The sequence below is a fragment of the Porites lutea genome, chromosome 3, assembly GCF_958299795.1.
Source record: "Porites lutea chromosome 3, jaPorLute2.1, whole genome shotgun sequence".
NCBI classification, from domain to species: domain Eukaryota; kingdom Metazoa; phylum Cnidaria; class Anthozoa; order Scleractinia; family Poritidae; genus Porites; species Porites lutea.
The window spans coordinates 5,940,895-5,959,736 of NC_133203.1; the positions used below are offsets into that span (position 1 = coordinate 5,940,895).

At 41.3% G+C, this 18,842-nt stretch overlaps 2 protein-coding genes across 3 annotated transcripts in view; both read right to left on the reverse strand.

Moving 5' to 3' along the window:
- LOC140930284 (amidase-like) overlaps positions 1-14,920 on the reverse strand; it is a 117,834-nt gene extending 102,914 nt beyond the window's left edge. For both annotated transcript variants that reach the window (XM_073379962.1, XM_073379961.1), the window contains exons 1-7: positions 14,780-14,920; positions 10,473-10,583; positions 10,216-10,345; positions 8,258-8,570; positions 7,915-8,115; positions 2,079-2,153; positions 137-302 (exon numbers count right to left, since the gene is read on the reverse strand). In XM_073379962.1, the coding sequence (XP_073236063.1) occupies positions 137-302; positions 2,079-2,153; positions 7,915-8,115; positions 8,258-8,570; positions 10,216-10,345; positions 10,473-10,583; positions 14,780-14,801 (1,018 nt within the window). In that variant the 5' untranslated portion in view covers positions 14,802-14,920. The remainder of the gene's footprint in view (positions 1-136; positions 303-2,078; positions 2,154-7,914; positions 8,116-8,257; positions 8,571-10,215; positions 10,346-10,472; positions 10,584-14,779) is intronic.
- A 1,279-nt stretch (positions 14,921-16,199) lies between these two features.
- Positions 16,200-18,842, reverse strand: part of LOC140930280 (amidase-like) — an 18,376-nt gene continuing 15,733 nt past the window's right edge. The window contains exons 9-10 of the mRNA XM_073379958.1: positions 18,178-18,465; positions 16,200-16,958 (exon numbers count right to left, since the gene is read on the reverse strand). Of these exons, the coding sequence (XP_073236059.1) occupies positions 16,762-16,958; positions 18,178-18,465 (485 nt within the window). The 3' untranslated portion in view covers positions 16,200-16,761. The remainder of the gene's footprint in view (positions 16,959-18,177; positions 18,466-18,842) is intronic.

An 18,842-nucleotide genomic window follows, 5' to 3' on the forward strand; every position in this document is an offset into this window, starting at 1 on the left:
TTATTTCCATAAGATGAATGACATTACCGGTAAATTTCCCTCTTCGGTGCCCTTTTCCGTGTATTTTAATATTGTACATAATCATTATTATAACTCAAAGAAATCTCTAACGTAAAATTGTTCACATACCACTTACCATCTGAATGCATTGGGATTGAAACTTCCTCGATGACTGTGCCGCATTTACTGCTCAGTTGTCCAGCGGCTTTCTTCACCATCTCGTCAACATCCGGCTCAGAGATGTTCAAACCAAACCCTTCTTTCAAGATTCCTATCTTTAGATTTTCTATCTTCCCTGTCAGCTGATAGAAAACATATTATATAGATAGCGTCAATTTGGTTGGTTCTGACTTTCGATTGAACTCAGTGAAAACTTTAATAGCACAAGATTTCTCCACCGATTGCAAAGCGTAGGATAGCGAAATTAAGCAAACATGATGTTCTCTTCTTGACTTTGTCTTCGCCAAGAATCACTGTAAAGCTATTACAGGGCTTCAAGTGGCCTTAAGCAAAAATATAGGGCTTAATATAGGGGCAATTTTTCAAAACTATAGGGCCAATATAGGGAAAATAATAAAATAACAGGGAAAATATAGGGATTTTTTAAAGCGTATTTTATCCAGTGCCAGTTTTGCAACTCTGCAGAAGGTAAGGAACACAATACATTTTAGTCCAACATTGTGAACACTAGTAGAGAATAAGGTCACTAACTTTGAGCACGCAAAAAAAGTACCTAGATTAATACACACACTAACCCTAAAGAAGTACGGTGAAAATGCTGTTATTGTGTTTTGCAACTGTTAGAATTCTTTCCAGGTGAAACAGTGAAATTGGTACGCCTGCACAACTTTAACGTCATGTTTAAGCCCCTTTTTATTTTCTGGCGGGTAGCTCATGCTGTGGAGTTTTTCTCACATTGAGAGGGCATGAAGCTGACTTGTTTTAAACCTACTGATTTCTGGTGGTTTTTGTTTCTGAACGAATGTGACCACTTTTGAAGCGTTAACCTTGATACTGCAACTCAATAACCCGTTGATAAAGGTTTTAGTTTCTATAGTTTCTCCAAAATGCTTGAATGTAGAGTTGTTTTGTCCCTTTAAGCAATGACTCCCTGCTATGTTTTGTTGGGCTGGGCACAGAGTTTTAGAGACACTTGCAAGATGAAGAATTCTAATGAAGAGTCATCTACAGATCCAAACTCAAAAGAAGGAATTATAGCTTAAACTCGAAGCTACACCAACAAACCAGGTATGGAGAATTGTACTTGACGACTGATACCCTCCACTTTTTTGTGGATAAGGCGAATCTTTGGAGTGGAGCACAGTGTCTTTATATGTAATTCCTTTTGCTTGCGAATATTCGGTTAATCAAAAGTGCCACTTTCTGATCTGGCAAGACCACAGTTCTTGTTCTCTACGTGAACCTTATCATTTGCAGCATGGGTTTTGTCTTTCGTTGCAATTGAAGGAGCAACATTAGTCTAGAGAATGGTACAGTCGTTCTGTCAGACTGAGCTTTAACCTTGCACATTATTAGAGATACCTCATCACAGATTGAAATTCTTATTTTCCTACTGGCTACTTTAAAAGCAACCAATTATTGATCGATCCCCTTCCATTTGAAAAACGAGTGCACACAAAGTTGCCGCATACATACTCCTTCTAAAATCTGAACAATATCTGAATAAAGAATCACTGCTCACAGCAGCATCAAATTAAGTATTCTTACATGCACTAATAATAAACTTGTCTTTGTCACATTCCACCAACACAAGTTCATGAACTTCAGTCTATTTGTATTTTCTGATGGAATTATAGGGATTATAGGGCATTTACAAACTAAATAGGGAATATAGGGAAAGTTTAAAAATATAGGAAATATAGGAAATAAAAGGACACTTGAAGCCCTGAGCTAACTAAAGAGAAAAATAGGGTTAATTCCACATATATCCTTTCCGGTGATTGGGGAAAGATCGAGTATCAAGGCCGACGAGCCATAGTTTAACTAATGGCGAATATGAACACATCTTACACTTGCAAGATTAAAACGGTAATGATACAAAACGACTAATTACGTACCAGTGACGTATACTCTGGAACGTGTAGGTCACGTGGCTGTCTTGGGTCCAGTCCTTCATCATACCCCGCCATAACCTATCAAATGAATTTATCATGGGTTATGTAACCTTTTCTTTGGGGTGTTACATGGTATGCTGTTACTATTGCTTCATTAGCGGTAGGCTATATATTCGAGTTGTTCTCATTTATATTCATTCGCGTCTTACGACCGTCCCTACGCCCTCAAAATTATGTCTGATGTCGAAGACGTTACTCCAGCGAACACAGATTTTCCTAGCAGCGACGTTTTGCTGCCTTCGTTTCCTCAACAACCTTAGTCTCAATCTCTCGAAGCTTCAGTACCAATCCAGTCTTCAGAATCCAGTGATATAGCGTCCGCGTTCTCTCTATTTAGGGATTATTTCGACAAGAAGTTGGGCGCCTTGAAGCGCGATATTCAAGACGAGTCGTGCAGTAATACCGATTCTGTGGCCAAAAAGCTCAAAGAAGAATCCAAGATCACGTTTAGATTCGAAGGTAATAAGAAACAGTTTCAATTCAACTCCGACCTTGCAGAAAAGGTGAAGTCGGCGTCAGTTGCTCTCGGGAAGAGAAAATTAGACCTTGTTAAAACTCACCTGGAAGAACTAGACTCTGACATAAAGAAGCGCAACAAACTTATCAGACTGGCAGACAAGTCCGCGGCCGGTTGGGATTTGGTGAATGCCAAGAGTATTTATCTGACGAGCTGGCTAGCGGGTCAGAGGACGAAAAGCGTATCCGCCGTGCCGAACAGAGGGCCCTTCGTAAACGCAACCAACGGCAACAGAAAGCGAAGCCATCCAAGCAAGGTTATTCACAACTCACGTACAACTCCAATCATCTACCGCAACCACCGCGTTTGCCGGCCAACATTCATCATCCTCCAGACCTATTCCTCGTACTTTTGGCGCTTTCAGCAGACCAAGACCAAGTGATATTTGTTTCGCCTGCGGCCAGCAAGGTCATTGGAGGTCTCAGTGTCAAGTTAATCCTCAAGCCAGATCTTCAAGCTCGGGGCCGTCCTTTCCTAGTTCTTCTGGTCTTTCGGGCATTGGAGGTAAATAGGACCACAAAATTGAAAACTTGTTTTCCAAGGTTAGATATTAGCGTTACTCAATTTATTAGACATGTATCCTTCCTATTTGGAGTATTTCAGGGAAAGAGACTCTAGTTCATTAGTCGATTTCGATTATGATCGCAATCTATTTGAATTTGAACAGAATTCTACATTGCCAGTACTTAAGGGTAGGCTTAGGTCCTGTTTAAGTTATTGGCACACTATTGGTGGCAATAGTTTTGTTATCGACACTATTAAATTCGGTTATCGGATCCCATTCATTAGCATTTTTCTAACAATCAGTCAGCTCTTAATAATGCGTCTTTCGTGGAGTCGGCTATCGCTGAATTAGTCCACACTCATGCCGTCGTTGAGGTGCCCTTTATTCCACATGTAGTTAATCCGCTCTCCGTCTCGATACAGTCTTCAGGCAAGAAGAGGCTTATTCTGGACTTACGTCATGTCAATCATTTCATTTGGAAACAGAAGTTTAGGTGTGAAGATTGGAGAGTTTTATTATCATATGTTAATAAGGGCGATTACCTTTTCAGTTTCGATCTCAAGTCTGGATATCACCATATCGATATTTTTCCGGGTCACCAAACTTTTCTGGGTTTCTCCTGGGTTTTTTCTGGTACCGTTCGGTATTTTTGTTTTGCATCACTTCCGTTCGGTCTAAGCTCAGCCCCATACGTCTTCACCAAGTGTCTCAGACCACTCGTTAAGTTTTGGAGGTCTAACGGGATCAAAATTGTTGTGTTCCTCGACGATGGGTGCGGAAAACGGGATTCACTGCCTATGGCCAAGGAAAATTCATTGTTTGTGCAATCATCCTTAAGCAGTGCGGAGTTTGTTGCCAACTTCGCCAAATCACTATGGAACCCCACTCAGGTGCTTGTTTGGTTGGGTTTAAACTGGGACTTAGTTATCGGTACCATTTCTATTACCGATAGACGTATTTGCAAATTTATCGCTCTGATTGACAAATTTCTTCCATCCGCACCTTATGTTACGGCTCGGGATTGTGCCGTTATCGCAGGTCATGTTATGTCCATGTCGCCAGTTTTGGGTAACCTGACTCGTCTCAAAACCCGTTTTCTTTACAAGGTCATAGAATCCCGCCGTAGTTGGGATTCCCGTTTTAATATCGGGCTTCATAATGATTGCCTCTCTGAAATATTTTTCTGGAAAAACAATATCGTTAGTCTTAATATGAGAGCTATTTTGCCTTATAATGCTCCCCTTTTGTTTAGCTATTCGGACGCTAGCAACGTCGCCTGCGGGGCTTTTGTTGTGGGCACTAATGAGGTGTCCCATCGTACGTGGACTGCTTGCGAAGCAGCTAAGAGCTCTACCTGGAGAGAACTTAAGGCTATACAATTTGCCTTAAGTGCGTTCAAAGCCTCGGTTCGGGGTAAGTGTGTAAAGTGGCATTCTGACAGCCAGTTCGTATTGTGGAGATAGGGACTCCTAGTGCAGAATTGCATTCTATTGCGCTTGATATTTTCTATTTTTGTCGAGCTTACAGTATTACACTTATTCCCCAGTGGGTTCCCAGGGAACTTAATGCTTGTGCTGATGCGATTAGCCACATTGTAGACTTCCATGACTGGTATACAACCCCCGAGTTCTTCGCACACTTGGACCGCCTTTGGGGCCCACATACAGTCGACAGGTTTGCGAATGCTGCCAACGCCCATCTTCCCAGATTCAATTCCAGGTTTCGCGTACCCGGCACTGAAGCTGTTGACGCATTTTCAATCTCGTGGAATGGAGAGAATAATTGGCTAGTCCCTCCCGTCCACTGCATTACTAGGGTGGTTCAGCATCTCCTTGTATGCGGTGCGGTTGGTACTTTAGTCGTCCATTATTGGCCGTCTAATGTGTTTTGGCCTTTCTTGTTCGCAAATGCAATTCAATTCCAACCGTACGTCCTTGAGTACATTCATTTTCCCAACCCCTCAGGGATTTTTGCCCTCGGGTGTTACAAAGATTCACTCATTGGTTCAGACAGGTTTAACAGCGCGGTCCTGGCAGTCAGAATTGGCGCTAAGGGGCCTTAGTTTTTTCAAGCCGAGTGGCTTTAGGTTGGCCCACGTGTTTTTTATTCCGCTTGTCAGTTCATTTGTTCTCGTTTCGCATGAAACTAGCTCGCCGAGTGGCTTGTTTACCTTCGTTTTTGAGTTGGCCCATATGGCCTTAAATAGTTTTGCATCCGGTCAGCGGCATTACCAAGCGTCCATAATTTATTGCTGTATTGACTCCCAGTGCGTGTATTGAAGAATTTTGCCATATATTTTTGTTCTTATCCTCGTAGAAGTTCTCAAAGATCCCTTGCAGCCTAATTTTCAACAGGTTGAAGACAGGCGACTCCGGGCACTGGTTCAAGATCTCCCCGCAGTTCTTCTTAAATCCAAAGCCGACAGTACCGCGAGGAAGTACGAAAAGGGCTTCAATACGTGGAGAAAATGGGCTTCTCAGTTTAAAGAAATTGTAATATTTCCCGCTTCTAGTGTGTACGTTTCATTGTTTTTTCTTAGCTTGATTCAAGAATCTGCTTCTTGCAGTACTATTGATGAAGTCCATTATGGGCTCACGTGGGTGCATGATTTGGCAGGTCTACCCGACCCCTGTAATTCCTCGTTAGTTTTACCTTTAATAGAATCTGCTAAGAGGCTTCTCAGTATCCCTGTTAAAAAGAAAGAGCCTGTGACCCCCGAGGCTATTCAGCTTTTATTTGCTAAGTATGGATCGTCTTCAGCTAGTTTGTCTGATTTACGAGTGCTTACTTTGTGCGTTTTAGGTTATGCAGGGTTTTTTCGCTTTAACGAGTTGGTTCAGTTACGCAGGTGTGATTTTCAGTTTGAGGATTCTTTTATGAGAATCTTTGTTCATCGTAGTAAGACTGACGTTTACAGGGATGGGGCTTGGGTTGTTATCGCTAAAACTTTCAAGCATACATGTCCGTATTTATTAGTTCAACGATATTTTGTGGCCGCTTCTTTTTCAGCTGACAGCGAAGAATTCATTTTTCGCCCTCTTGTTTTCCTTCGCGGTACCGGAGCTTATAAATTGCGCGGGTCCGTTCCTTTGTCTTATACTAGAGCTCGGGAGATAGTGCTTAGCGCTTTCGATTCCATCGGCCTTCCCAAGCAAGACTACGGTCTCCATAGCCTTAGGGCTGGAGGTGCCTCTGCTGCTGCTAATGCCCGAGTGCCTGACAGATTGTATAAAAGACACGGCCGTTGGAAATCAGATAAGGCAAAAGACGGTTACATTAAGGATAATGTCCATTCATTGTTGTCGGTTTCGTTATCACTGGGTATTTAATTTTCCGTATTTCCCGTTCTTTTAGTTCGCACACGGCTCTTGTTGACACACCCCAATTGAGGTTGCTTGTTACATGATAAATGTTTTATATTCGTTTGAGCGGGGTAGCGAATTAGAATATAAATGTATTTATCATGGGTTATGTAACCTTTTCTTTGGGGTGTTACATGGTATGCTGTTACTATTGCTTCATTAGCAGTAGGCTATATATTCGAGTTGTTCTCATTTATATTCATTCGCGTCTTACCACCGTCCCTACGCCCTCAAAATTAAATACCCAGTGACCAGGGGTTTCTCTTAGACGTAGTTTTTTGCATGCTGCTATATGAAAGGTTTAGCACGTTTTGTATGTTTACTGAATCATTGTTATACGAGCATAGTTTAGATCATTTTGTAGGGTTGTTTTTCTTGCTGTAATTTTTTACATTTCCGAGTTATCATTCTGTTTGTTGTATTATTTCCATCCATTCTGTTGATGAAGGCATAATAAAGAGGGTCGCACACGGCTCGTGTTGACACACCCCAATTGAGGTTGCTTGTTACATGATAAATGTTTTATATTCGTTTGAGCGGGGTAGCGAATTAGAATATAAAAGTTCATTCTTTAGGTCGCGCACAGAAGGCAACTCGCCACAGCTACTAGTAACTTGATTGGATCCTGTGAACTAATCATTTTTAAAACTGCAAACTCCGCAAGAAGTGATGAAAAATCGCACGAACTGCAGCCAGTTTGAGCTGTAAGCGACAAACCGGCTGCTACGGACGGATAAGCCTGAGAATCAACCAATCAAAGACCATGGCAGTAAATAAAAGTGTTAAGAATAATAAACATCACATATACTTATATAACGCCTAATTTCTTTGTATTTGTCTACTTTGTTGTAAATTATGTAGCCTGGCCTGCCTCGAATTGCCTCGCTAATTGCAGGCCAGTCCCAATGTATCTTTTGCTATATTTTCAAATTTAAATAAAGTTGAAGTTGAAGTTGAAGTTGAACATCACTAATAATGCGAAAGTGAAACTACATTGATAAACATTTTCGCAAGCGACATTCACCGAAATTGATCGGCCACATAAACGATTTTACCAAAGAGAATAGAAAATATAATAGCCTTGATATGACACAGTTGCTTTTAATGTAAATTAAATCCCAGATTGAGAGTAGTCTCCCTGTTTATTCAGATTTCGTAGCGAGGAGAGTGCACGTGCGCGCGAGCGCTGCAGCCCGTCTCGAGCCTTCAGTCACGCGAGTGGTCATTTTTGTGTCTTGAGCGTTTCGCTTGACGCACAAAGAACAAAGACAGACTGCTCGTAGTCTAATTAAATGCCTCCTATGGTAAAAATGGCTGTGACGCCAGTATAAAAAAAGGCTGTAAATAATTTTTTTGTATTTATCTGAGGGCTTCAAAAAATAACTCTGTCCTTACCTCTAGCATCAAAGCTGTGTCGTAAACAGTCCTTGCCATAGGTCCCGCGTGATCCAACGTGAAATCTATCGACATGATGCCAGTATATGGCACCAGTCCGTACGTAGGTTTCAATCCCACAATACCACACGCGGCAGCAGGCATCCTTATTGAGCCTCCTTGATCCCCACCGACTGCCATGTCAACCTGTCCTCCGGCCACCTTAAGAAAACAGAAAAGAAAGTTTGATAACTAATATAAATATACTGTAATCGTCTGAAAAAAATCAAGCGAAAGACCTCAACTAAGAAAAGTCTTCAAAGATTTTCTCAGATCGGCTTATCATTTAACATAATTGACTCACCAAAGCAGCCGATCCAGAGGACGACCCTCCAGCCATCCTTGTTTTATTGTGTGGATTCACCACTGGCCCCGTGGCAGCATTGAAACTCCCGCCATCACAGCACAAGTTTTCACAAACAGCTTTGCCGACTATACGTCCACCAGCATCCAGTATCCGGGACACCACAGTGGCATCGATATCCGGTACAAAGCCATCCAATATCCGGGAACCATTCATCATGGGTACACCTGCTACACACGTGTTATCCTTAAAGGCAACTGTCTTGCCTTTCAGTTTACCACTTGGTGCTCCTTTGATGTCACAGCGCCAGTACCTGATTTTTAAACGACACTTACTGGAAATAACATTCCTGGCAATGCCCATATTTAGCACATACTGACATTCGAGTCCTAGCAGTATGCAGGATGTTTGTCACACGAACCTAGTTTAGTGGCCTTTGCACCCACGAGACCCTTGCCGTAGCTCTGAGTGGTAGAGCGTGACTGGACAAGTAACCAAAAGGTCATAGGTTTGACTCCTATTGGGGGTACTCACATTCTTCCTCCGAGCTGCCTGACTCACTAACTAAAAAAACATCATTCTCCTGTATTCACCAGGATTTAAAATTCGCCATCACATTTAGATCATTACGCGTAAGCACACATTGACTTTCCAGTCCTAGCAGTATACATGAACCTAGTGTAGGGTCCTTAGCTCCCACGAGTCTCCTGTAGCTCAGTGGTAAAGTATCTGGACTAGTAACCAGAAGGTCATAGGTTCCACTCCTATAAAGAGTACTTGGATTTTTTCTTCCGAGCTGTCTGTGTCACTGACCGAATAACACCTTTCTCGCTTACTGGAAAGTATTCGTGCAGGCCCGGGAAAACCTTATCGGCATATCTCGCAATGTAAGTTTTCCTAAGTTTAATTCAATGACTCGTAAAACGCCCAATAACCATTGAACCAATCAACCACAGTGATTGAAGTCATCGCTCCTAAGAAGTATACCAAAGCATGCGCAAACGAAAGCAAATTCATTGAAATGGTCCACAAACAATCTGTGGTTCGTTTGGGTAATACCTTACGTTGGACACCACTGTTAACATCTAGCGGCAATTAATGATTAAAATTATTATTCACTGTGCTCGCTATCTGCCTTCTCATTGGCTAAAAGCCTACAGTTAATTTTGAAAATCAGTGCAACTTGCATAATAGTTAGTCATCTGCAAGAAGATGACTTACTTATCGGTAGGTTGCGAGCCCAACGCGCGATTTCTAAATGCAATGTCAAACTGTGTTCCGTGGGGCGGTGTGCCATTCGTTATTTTCTTCAAGGGAACGTATAAGATTCAGGTTTGTTAGATGCAGAATAACCAAGGGCTCAGTAATAACCCTGATTATTCCGGATATCACAATAACCTCAAAGATCAAATAATTGTTTAGAGTTTGGCAAGGCTGAACGTCAAACGTGTAGTTGCTACGGCAGCGTCAAGATTTATTGACCCTTGTACAACCAACACACTACCCTCCCCGCCCCCCTTAAAAAAGGAAAGAGAGAGTTCAGATGAGAGAGGGGATTAGACGAGTGTAAACAATCAGGCTGGTTTTCACCTTTTTACGTAGAAAGGTTATGGCTCCTATGGGCAAGCAAGGAGAAAAGAAGTAAAGATGAGACAGAAAATGGCCGGGTAGATGCTGACTTCAACTAAAGCTTAAGGGATTTAAACAGACAGTTTTAGGGGGGGGGAGGGTTGTCATTAGCGAGTGTGGGATTTTGAAGCAAAGTTACGAAAAAGAAGAGGTTGTTAAGACCAACGATACTTTTTTGAATAAGCAGGGAACATTAACAAATTGTCTTTTTTTGATAGCTGATAGCCTAAATTTCAGCTGTCTCCTACAAGTCGCAAACTCTCTCGGGAGTTTTGTCACGTGAGGAGAAGGCTTGAATTTCGGCTCTTTGATGGACAGCTGTCCCTCACCAAGCATTGTATGGGTTTTCCTCTGCTGACGGCCTGTAACCTGGTGTCCGTGGATACTTGACCGGGAGCTTGGGGTCTGGTAACTCGTACAACCGCTGGTATGTATCACCCAGAGTCTTGGAAATAGCCTCTGTAACAATAGTACACAACACCCAGATTTTTAAACAGCCCCTGTTAAATAACACGGATTGTTTGTACATCATTAAAACGTTTTACAAACCTTGAGCTTAAAATTTCCCTATTTTTAAAAAATCTACCTCGGTATTCCTTTAGCTCTCGCTCTTCCATGTCCAGTCCCAGATCACGAGCAATTTTAGATAGACGCTGAAGACTTGGTACACGAACTGCAGGCTCTTTGTAAAGCTTTTCTGTGAAAAACAGGGAAAAGAATTCAACTCCAAAAAATTTGCCAACAATTAAATTAAACTAGATAGAATAAACGTCATAAAATTTAAAGCAGCCGGCATTCAATAACTTCCTATGGGTCCCCGTAGGATCCTAAAAAAGATCTTGGTAGGTATAAGTCAATAATTTCCTATAGGTTCCTGTAGGATCCTAAACAGGATCTTGGTTGAACTAGGCCAATAGCTTCCTATAGGTTCCTGTAGGATCATACACAGTATCTTGGTAGGACTAAGTCAATAGCTTGCTATAGGTTCCAATAGGATCCTTAACAGGATCTTCATACGTATAAGTAGATAGCTTCCTATATGTACCTGTAGGATCCTAAACAGGATCTTGGTAGGACTAAGTCAATAGCTTCCTATAGGTTCCTGTAGGATCCTAAACAGGATCTCGGTAGGTATAAGTCAATAGCTTCCTATAGGTTCCTGTAGGATCCTAAACAGGATCTTGGTAGGAATAACTAAATAATTTCCTACAGAATCCTGTAGGATCCTAAACAGGATCTTGGTAGGTATAACTAAATATTTTCCTATAGGTTCCTGTAGGTTCCTAAACAGGATATTGGTTAGACATAGGTCAATAGCTTCCTATAGTTTCCAATAGCATCCTAAACAGGATCTTGGATGGACTGAGTCAATAGCTTTCTGTAGGTTCCTGTAGGATCCTAAAAAGGATCTTGGTAGGACGAAGTCAATAGCTTCCTACAGGTTCTTGTAGGATCCTTAACAGTATCTTGGCAGGACTAAGTCAATAGCTTCCTATAGGTTCCAATAGGAACCTGAACAGGATTTTGGTTGGACTAAGAATCAGGAATTGGAACGGGAATAGGAACCAGAACCAGAACTGAAATAGGAACAGGAAGAGGAAAAGGACCCAATATAAATGGGATGTAATATATCCTACTTTGATTTAATGTTGATTTAATTTTTATTTGAACAGGATCTTGGTAGCACTGAGTCAATAGCTTCCTGTAAGATCTTGACTACAATATTAGTAGGACTAAGTCTATAGCTTCCTATAGGTCCCCGTAAGATCCTAAACAGTATCCTGGTAGGACTAAGTCAATAGCTTCCTATAAGTGCTTGTAAGATCCTAAACAGGATCTTAGTAGGTCACTTTATTCCATATCTTCCTATACGTTCCTGTAGGATCTTAAACAGGATCTTGGTAGGATGAAGTCACTAAGTTCCTATAGCTCTCGAATACCGATCTCGCTCAAGATTTCTTGGCACTCTGAAAGACTTGACCACAGAACCGACAATTTGAGAACTTTTTTGTGTAACCTCTTTTTTCATCCGTGCTACTTTCAGGGTTTGTTTGCTTGTTATCTCAATGTTCTTTTTCTATGTTTGTTTGCAGTTCAAGCTCACAATAATTTCCTATAGGTTCCCGTAGGATCCTAAACAAGATCTTGGTTGGACTAGGTCAATAGCTTCCTACAGGTTCCTGTAGGATCGTAAACAAGATCTTGGTTAGACTAGGTCAGATCAATAGCTTCCTATAGGTTCCCACAGGAACCTGAACAGGATTTTGGTTGGACTAAGTCAATAATTTCCTATAGGTTCCTATAAGATCCTAAACAGGATATTGTTAGGTATAAGTTAATAATTTCCTATAGGTTCCTGTAAGATCCTAAACAGGATATTGTTAGGTATAAGTTAATAATTTCCTATAGGTTCCTGTAGGATCCTAAAAAGGATCTTGGTAGGACTAAGTCAATAGCTTTCTATAGGTTGCTGTAGGATCGTAAACAAGATCTTGGTTGGACTGAGTCAATGACTTCTAATAGGTTCCCGCAGGATCCTAAACAGGACCTTGATAGTACTAAGTCAATAGCTTCCTATAGGTTCCTGTAGAATCCTACACAAGATCTTGGTTTGACTAAGTCAATAACTTCTAATAGGTTGCCGCAGGATCCTAAACAGGATCCTGGTAGGACTAAGTCAATTATTTAGTATAAACAGGATCTTGGTAGGACTAAGTCAATAGCCTCCTATAGGTTCCTGTAGGATCCTAAACAGGATCTTGGTTGGACTAAGTCAATAGCTTGCTAGAGGTTCCTGTAGGATCCTAAACAGGATCTTGTTAGGACTATGTCAATAATTTCCTATAGGTTCCTGTAGGATCTTGGTAGGACTAAGTCAATAACTTCTAATAGGTTTCCACAGGATCCTCAACAGGATGTTGGTAGGACTAAGTCAATAGCTTCCTTTAGGTTCCTGTAGGATCTTAAACATGACCTTGGTTGGACCAAGTCAATAACGTGCTATAGTTTCCTGTGGACGTGTGGAAAAGGAGGAACCAGAATCAGGAATTGGAACGGGAACAGGAACCAGAACCAGAACTGAAATAGGAACAGGAAGAGGAAAAGGACCCAATATAAATGGGATGTAATATATCCTACTTTGATTTAATGTTGATTTAATTTTTATTTGAACAGGATCTTGGTAGCACTGAGTCAAGAGCTTCCTGTAAGATCTTGACTACAATATTAGTAGGACTAAGTCTATAGCTTCCTATAGGTTCCTGTAGAATCCTAAACAGGATCTTGGTATGACTAAGTCAATAACTTCCTATAGGTACCTGTAGAATCATAAACAGGATCCTGGTAGCTTTCTATAGGTTCCTTAAGCCTTGTTATCACATACGCATGTGCAGAATGGCATATTTGACTCAATTTTCAATACCAGCTCTCCTCAACCCGATGGTAAACAAGATGGCAGATGCTTCGTTCGCCACGTTGCTTTTGACTATGTTCACATGAGGTCTGGGTCAAAGTGGTTTATGATTGGTCCACGGCCTTGTGCTTATGCTAATGTGCTTATGTTGACCCCGTTTTCACTAGTCAAAGCTACGACATAACCATAAGCACAACCACAAGAAGAAAGAACGTGTCCATTTTTCTTGTGCTTATGCTGTATGTTGACCCAGTTTTCACTTGCATACACATATGCTTGTGCTTATGCTTATGCTCTAGTGAAATCTAGGCTTAAGGGATTCTAAACGGGATCTTATTGGGACTAAGTCAATAGCTTCCTATAGGTTTCTGTAAGATTCTAAGCAGGATCTTGGAAGGACTAAGTCAATATTTTTCTTATAGGTTTCTGTAAGATTCTAATCAGGATCTTGGAAGGACGAAGTCAATATTTTTCCTATAGGTTTCTGTAAGATTCTTAGCAGGATCTTGGAAGGACAAAGTCAATATTTTTCCTATAGGTTCCTGTAGGATCCTAAACAGGATCTTGGTAGAACTAAGTCAATAGCTTCCTATGGGTTCCTGTAGGATCCTAAACAGGATCTTGGTGGGATAGGACTAAGTCAATAGCTTCCTACAGGTCCCCGTAGGATCCTAAACAGTATCTTGGTAGGATAGGACTAAGTCAATAGCTTCCTATAGGTTCCCGTTGGATCCTATTAAAGTGGATCTTGGTAGGACTACGTCAATAGCTTCCTATAAGTGCTTGTAAGATCCTAAACAGGATCTTAGTAGGTCACTAAAGTATTCCATATCTTCCTATAGGTTCCTGTAGGATCTTAAACAGGATCTTGGTAGGACGAAGTCACTAAGTTCCTATAGCTCTCCAATACTGATCTCGCTCAAGATTTGTTGGCACTGTCAAAGACTTGACCACAGAACCGACAATTTGAGAACTTTTTTGTGTACCTTCTTTTTTCATCTGCGCTACTTTCAGGGTTTTGTTTGCTTGTTATCTCAATGTTCTTTTTCTATGTTTGTTTGCAGTTCAAGCTCACAATGGCTCTGCGTTGCTTGCCCAAAATCTGATAGCGCTACAGGGGGCACTGGAGGTGGAATTCAAATTCTGAGACGTGATGGTAAGCTTTCCCTCCCTTTTTGCACCCCGGAGAGCTTGCCTACTTGCTGGCCAGGTGTGTGAACAAGGTGCATTGTGGTCATGTGAAAACGGTAAACGTACGAAGCAGCATTAGCAAAGACACTGTACAAAAACCTTAAGCTATGTTGTAACTTTAGTTACTGCGTAACCCCGTGATTTTGAACTGTAATGCATAAGAACGATTATTTTCTAACTGAGAAAATCGACTAAACTCCTAGTGCACTTCATATGGAACCTTTCTTTAACAGTTCAGATTTGCATGCATGTTTGTGGCAGTTTGTCAATGTAGTAAATGTATCACTTACCGTGAACACTGCTTTCGGCCATTTTGAATTCAAAGTCCTCTAGATTCTACACTGTTAAGGCTTCAATTGAATACTGGGCCAAGGACTTTGAGCAAGGGACACAACCAAAAGAAGGCACAATCGTGTCCGGCGAGGAACGGGGAAAGAGGTTGCGTGACGCACGGTGTGACGTTACTCATCCCCAGGGCCTTCCCAATCGCCTTTGGGTAGGAGCAAAATTGGAATCACGCACTATAAAAGAGCCTGTTTACAGGCTAATATATGACCAGCTGACTGGAATACAGTTTCTTTACGACGTGAAAATAATACGTCACGCACTAATACAGTATCCTTCTTCAGGAGTGGAAAATGGAAGTTGTTAATTTTGTCACCTTCGGCGGGGATGAACAGGTTAAAGCAAAGACGGACTAAACAGAGTCAACTTATCAAAGGGTGCATCTTCAAACAATCCAAATTTAAATAACCAGACCAAACCAAGATTATTTATCCAAGAGTGGCCAATCCTGGCCCCCACCCCCACATTTCACATTTATCAATTTCTTATTTTGTACTGCTCTTAAAAACGAAAATTTGTGACTTATAAAATTACATTTTAAACACAAGCTCAATAGAAAAAGCTCTGAGTTTTATTTAAAAATTGACCAATTAGAGGGGAAATGATTTTGAAGAGAAGAGCTCCTTTTTGTAAAGGGCTTTGGAGAGCTTTTGCAAAAGAATTTGAAAACAATTTGTCCTCGTTTGCAAATATTGCCACGGCAAAGTTTTACCTTACGTATAAACTAACTCTTTGGAAACAAAAGCAAAGAACATTTTCTCGTCTTAGTGAATTTTGCATGGTCGCCAAGATTTCCTTTCTAGGGATCCGTTCAAAAAATTGGGAATACTACTACTATATCCGCGTAACAAGGCTCCTACTACAGTCAACTTCCTTTATAGCGAACACAGTAGGAACCTCTAGTTAGTGTCCTCTTTAGCGAGAGTCAATAATAGCGCGAGTTTATTGTTTTTTCCTGGGATTTAGCTGCTGTCCGTTTTATCGGGGTGTCCGTTACAGTTAGGTGCCCGCAAGGCGAGAGTTGACTGTATATAAAAGACTGATTTTTGACTTGAATGGTTTTAAGTAGGAGGTGTTTACAAGGCAGTATCTTTCACGGTGCCGGTCATTTGCTCGAAGGGGCCGATTTAACGCTCTTAGGGCTTCTTGTCTTTGAAGGGCCAAAAGTGGTTACGGTAGGGCAATACGGGAAGGGACAAGGCAAAAAGCAGGCTATAAAAATCCACGTAGCCTGCGTAGCAAGCCAAAACCGGTCTTTCTTTGCTCCGAAACCAAATGGAAACGTTCGCTACGCAGGCTACAATCCACGTTTCAGGAGGAACAGGACACTACTCTATCGACAAATAACTAGGATTTCCGTAGATGAAAAATAAAGTTGGATTGTAATTAGGGATGAGTTATAACTCTAGTCTCTTGTAATTATCTGTGGTCGTCTGACCAGCTCCGTTTTGAGTTGTCCACTTGATGTGAACATTTCGGCCCGAGAGTCTTCTTCTAATGAACACGCCCAAGTCACCCTTCGATGACATGACTTTTTGCTGTGATAGCCTTATGCATGATTACGTCAGACGAGCAAATTTCACCACCAATCCTCGTTTGGGGGCAAAATTGTTCGCATAAAGGTGATGTTACACGGGACGATTCGCAACAACGATGTTTAGCGCAACACAGCGAGGCAACATTGTTGCGACATTAATTCAAATGGTTGTAACATTGTTCCAACATGGCAAAACTGTGTTGCGTAAAAAATCGTCGTTGCGAATCGTCCCGTGTAACATCACCTTAAAATGCACTCTTTGTGTATCGACCGGGGTAATTTTTAACTCGATTGCCTTAGCTTGGGAATTCCCGTTATGCCAAACTTAGCAAATTTACAGTTAAAAAACGGGGCTTGGTGGTGAAATTTGCTCGTCTGACGTAACGGCTATTAACTTGAGGTATCTCTGATCTTCTCATAAGCATAGGCGACATTAAGAACAGTGGCTTCATCAAACTTTCTTCCCACGATCATCATTCCAACTGGCAATCCTTCACTGAAGCCTGCGTTGATTGAAAGAGCTGGATGACCTGTCACGTTGAATGCGGCAGTGTTTTTACTGTTGACATACGCCTTTTCCAAATACCCTGTAAAACAATCAATTAATTCTAATTGATTAATCTGCTCGAATTTCTTCCATGGACGTCCTCATGGATTTTATCCAACTAGAAACTTAATATCCCCTTATACAGAGCGAAAAACAGTGACATGGGAAGCCGCTGGTTAGCGCAGGCTTTCCTTTGAGTAGTCACTGACCTGGATGTATTGAAAACGCTCTAAAGTTTGAACCACCTTGCACTGCATATTGAACAGATTCAAGTACTGCTCAGTAACTTTCATAAGAATGATATTACTTTAGGACTACCGTTACCAGACTCAAAGAAAAGTTAGAGCCACACTGCATATCATGATAAACAGTACCACAGAAGAGTACTGCTCAACAGCTTTCATATGAATGGTCACACTTTAGGATTTTATCCACAAGCTCAAAAGTTAGAACCACCTTGTACAGCATAATAAACAGTACCACAGGAAAGTACTGCTCAGTAGCTTTTATTTAAATGGTCACACTTAAGGATTTCATCCACAGAGTCCAAAGTTATAACCACCTTGTGAAGCACAATAAACAGTACACAAGAAAGTACTGCTCAGTGGCTTTCAATTAAATTTTTACAGATGGATGGTGCGAGAGTTTTTTGATTGGGGGACGAGGGGGACGAGGGCTTCAATACTTTCTTCAATTCTGAACAATGTTACCATTGCTTGTCAGTAGGGAGTTTAAGATACCACGACGGCGACGGCCACGAAAACGTCGCTTAAAAAGTGAATTTGCGTTCTTTCAATCTCTATACCGATTACTCCAACTCATTTACTTTGTCAAATGTAAGCGAACTCTTTTTGAGCCGAATTCCTAAGAATCATATTCAAGTTCAGAAAGAGAAAGAATATTTAGCCGTCGCTCGTTTAGGTCCTCGATAAAACGTGAAATAGTCATAGTCGTGCAGTGAAGGCAAAGAAATGGGCAAAAAAGCGTGATGCACGTGTAGAGTTGTTGTTTTGCCAATTCAACCTATTGCTTTTTTGACGTTTTCGTTGTCGTCGCTGTCGAAGTATCTTAAATTCTCCACAGTAACAAAATGAAAGATCACTCTCGCCCCTAGCCTTCTCTAGGTAGGGACTACCTTCTTCTACCACAATAGCTCCATAATACTTCCTTTTTTGTTGTTTTATAAACAAAAAGAGTTCAGAACTTTCGTTTGCTTAAAACTAATTAACCATTGCGCAAGGTACATATTCTTAACATACCTTTCAGAGAAACGTTCTGTTGTGGGAAGACCAGCGCCTTAATCGGACTAGTCGGTAAAATCAACACGTCATACTTCTCGAGTGCTTCGTCATAAGCTCTACAAAGAACTCGCCCCAGGTTCTGCGCTTTTCCATAGAAAACGCTGTTGTATTCATCGTGCAAATACTTTGCAATCAGTCTGGACTCTTTGCAGGTTGCTGGCAAGTCATTGGAGTGGCATTTCAAGCCTCGCAAAAAAGCCTCTTGAAGGGTTGTGTCATAGTACATCTTGCCAGATGATCCGAAACCTTTCAGGGAGGGTATGTAATGTAAAAATCAGTACACACATCTCTGCAGTTTCAAAGGTGAATTTAACACATCTACCGTCGTTTCCTTAACAGGTTATAAGCCGGCTAACATGACTGTACTTTTTGCTGTACCGAGTGCACCAAGATTACAATACTGTACAGTGCAATGTAAAGCAATTACTAATGCAAAGTAATGCAATGTAATATGATGCAGTACAATCTTTATTGCAAAACGTTTTCAACAAGAGAATGGGTAATGTAATTACAGATCGAGGTAGGCCAAGTTTAAATTGTCTTGTTCCCATTTTTTCATTTTCCCGTTCCTCGTGTCTTTGCCGTTCCCTGTTCCCTCCTCTCCGTTCCCCACTCGCCACTCG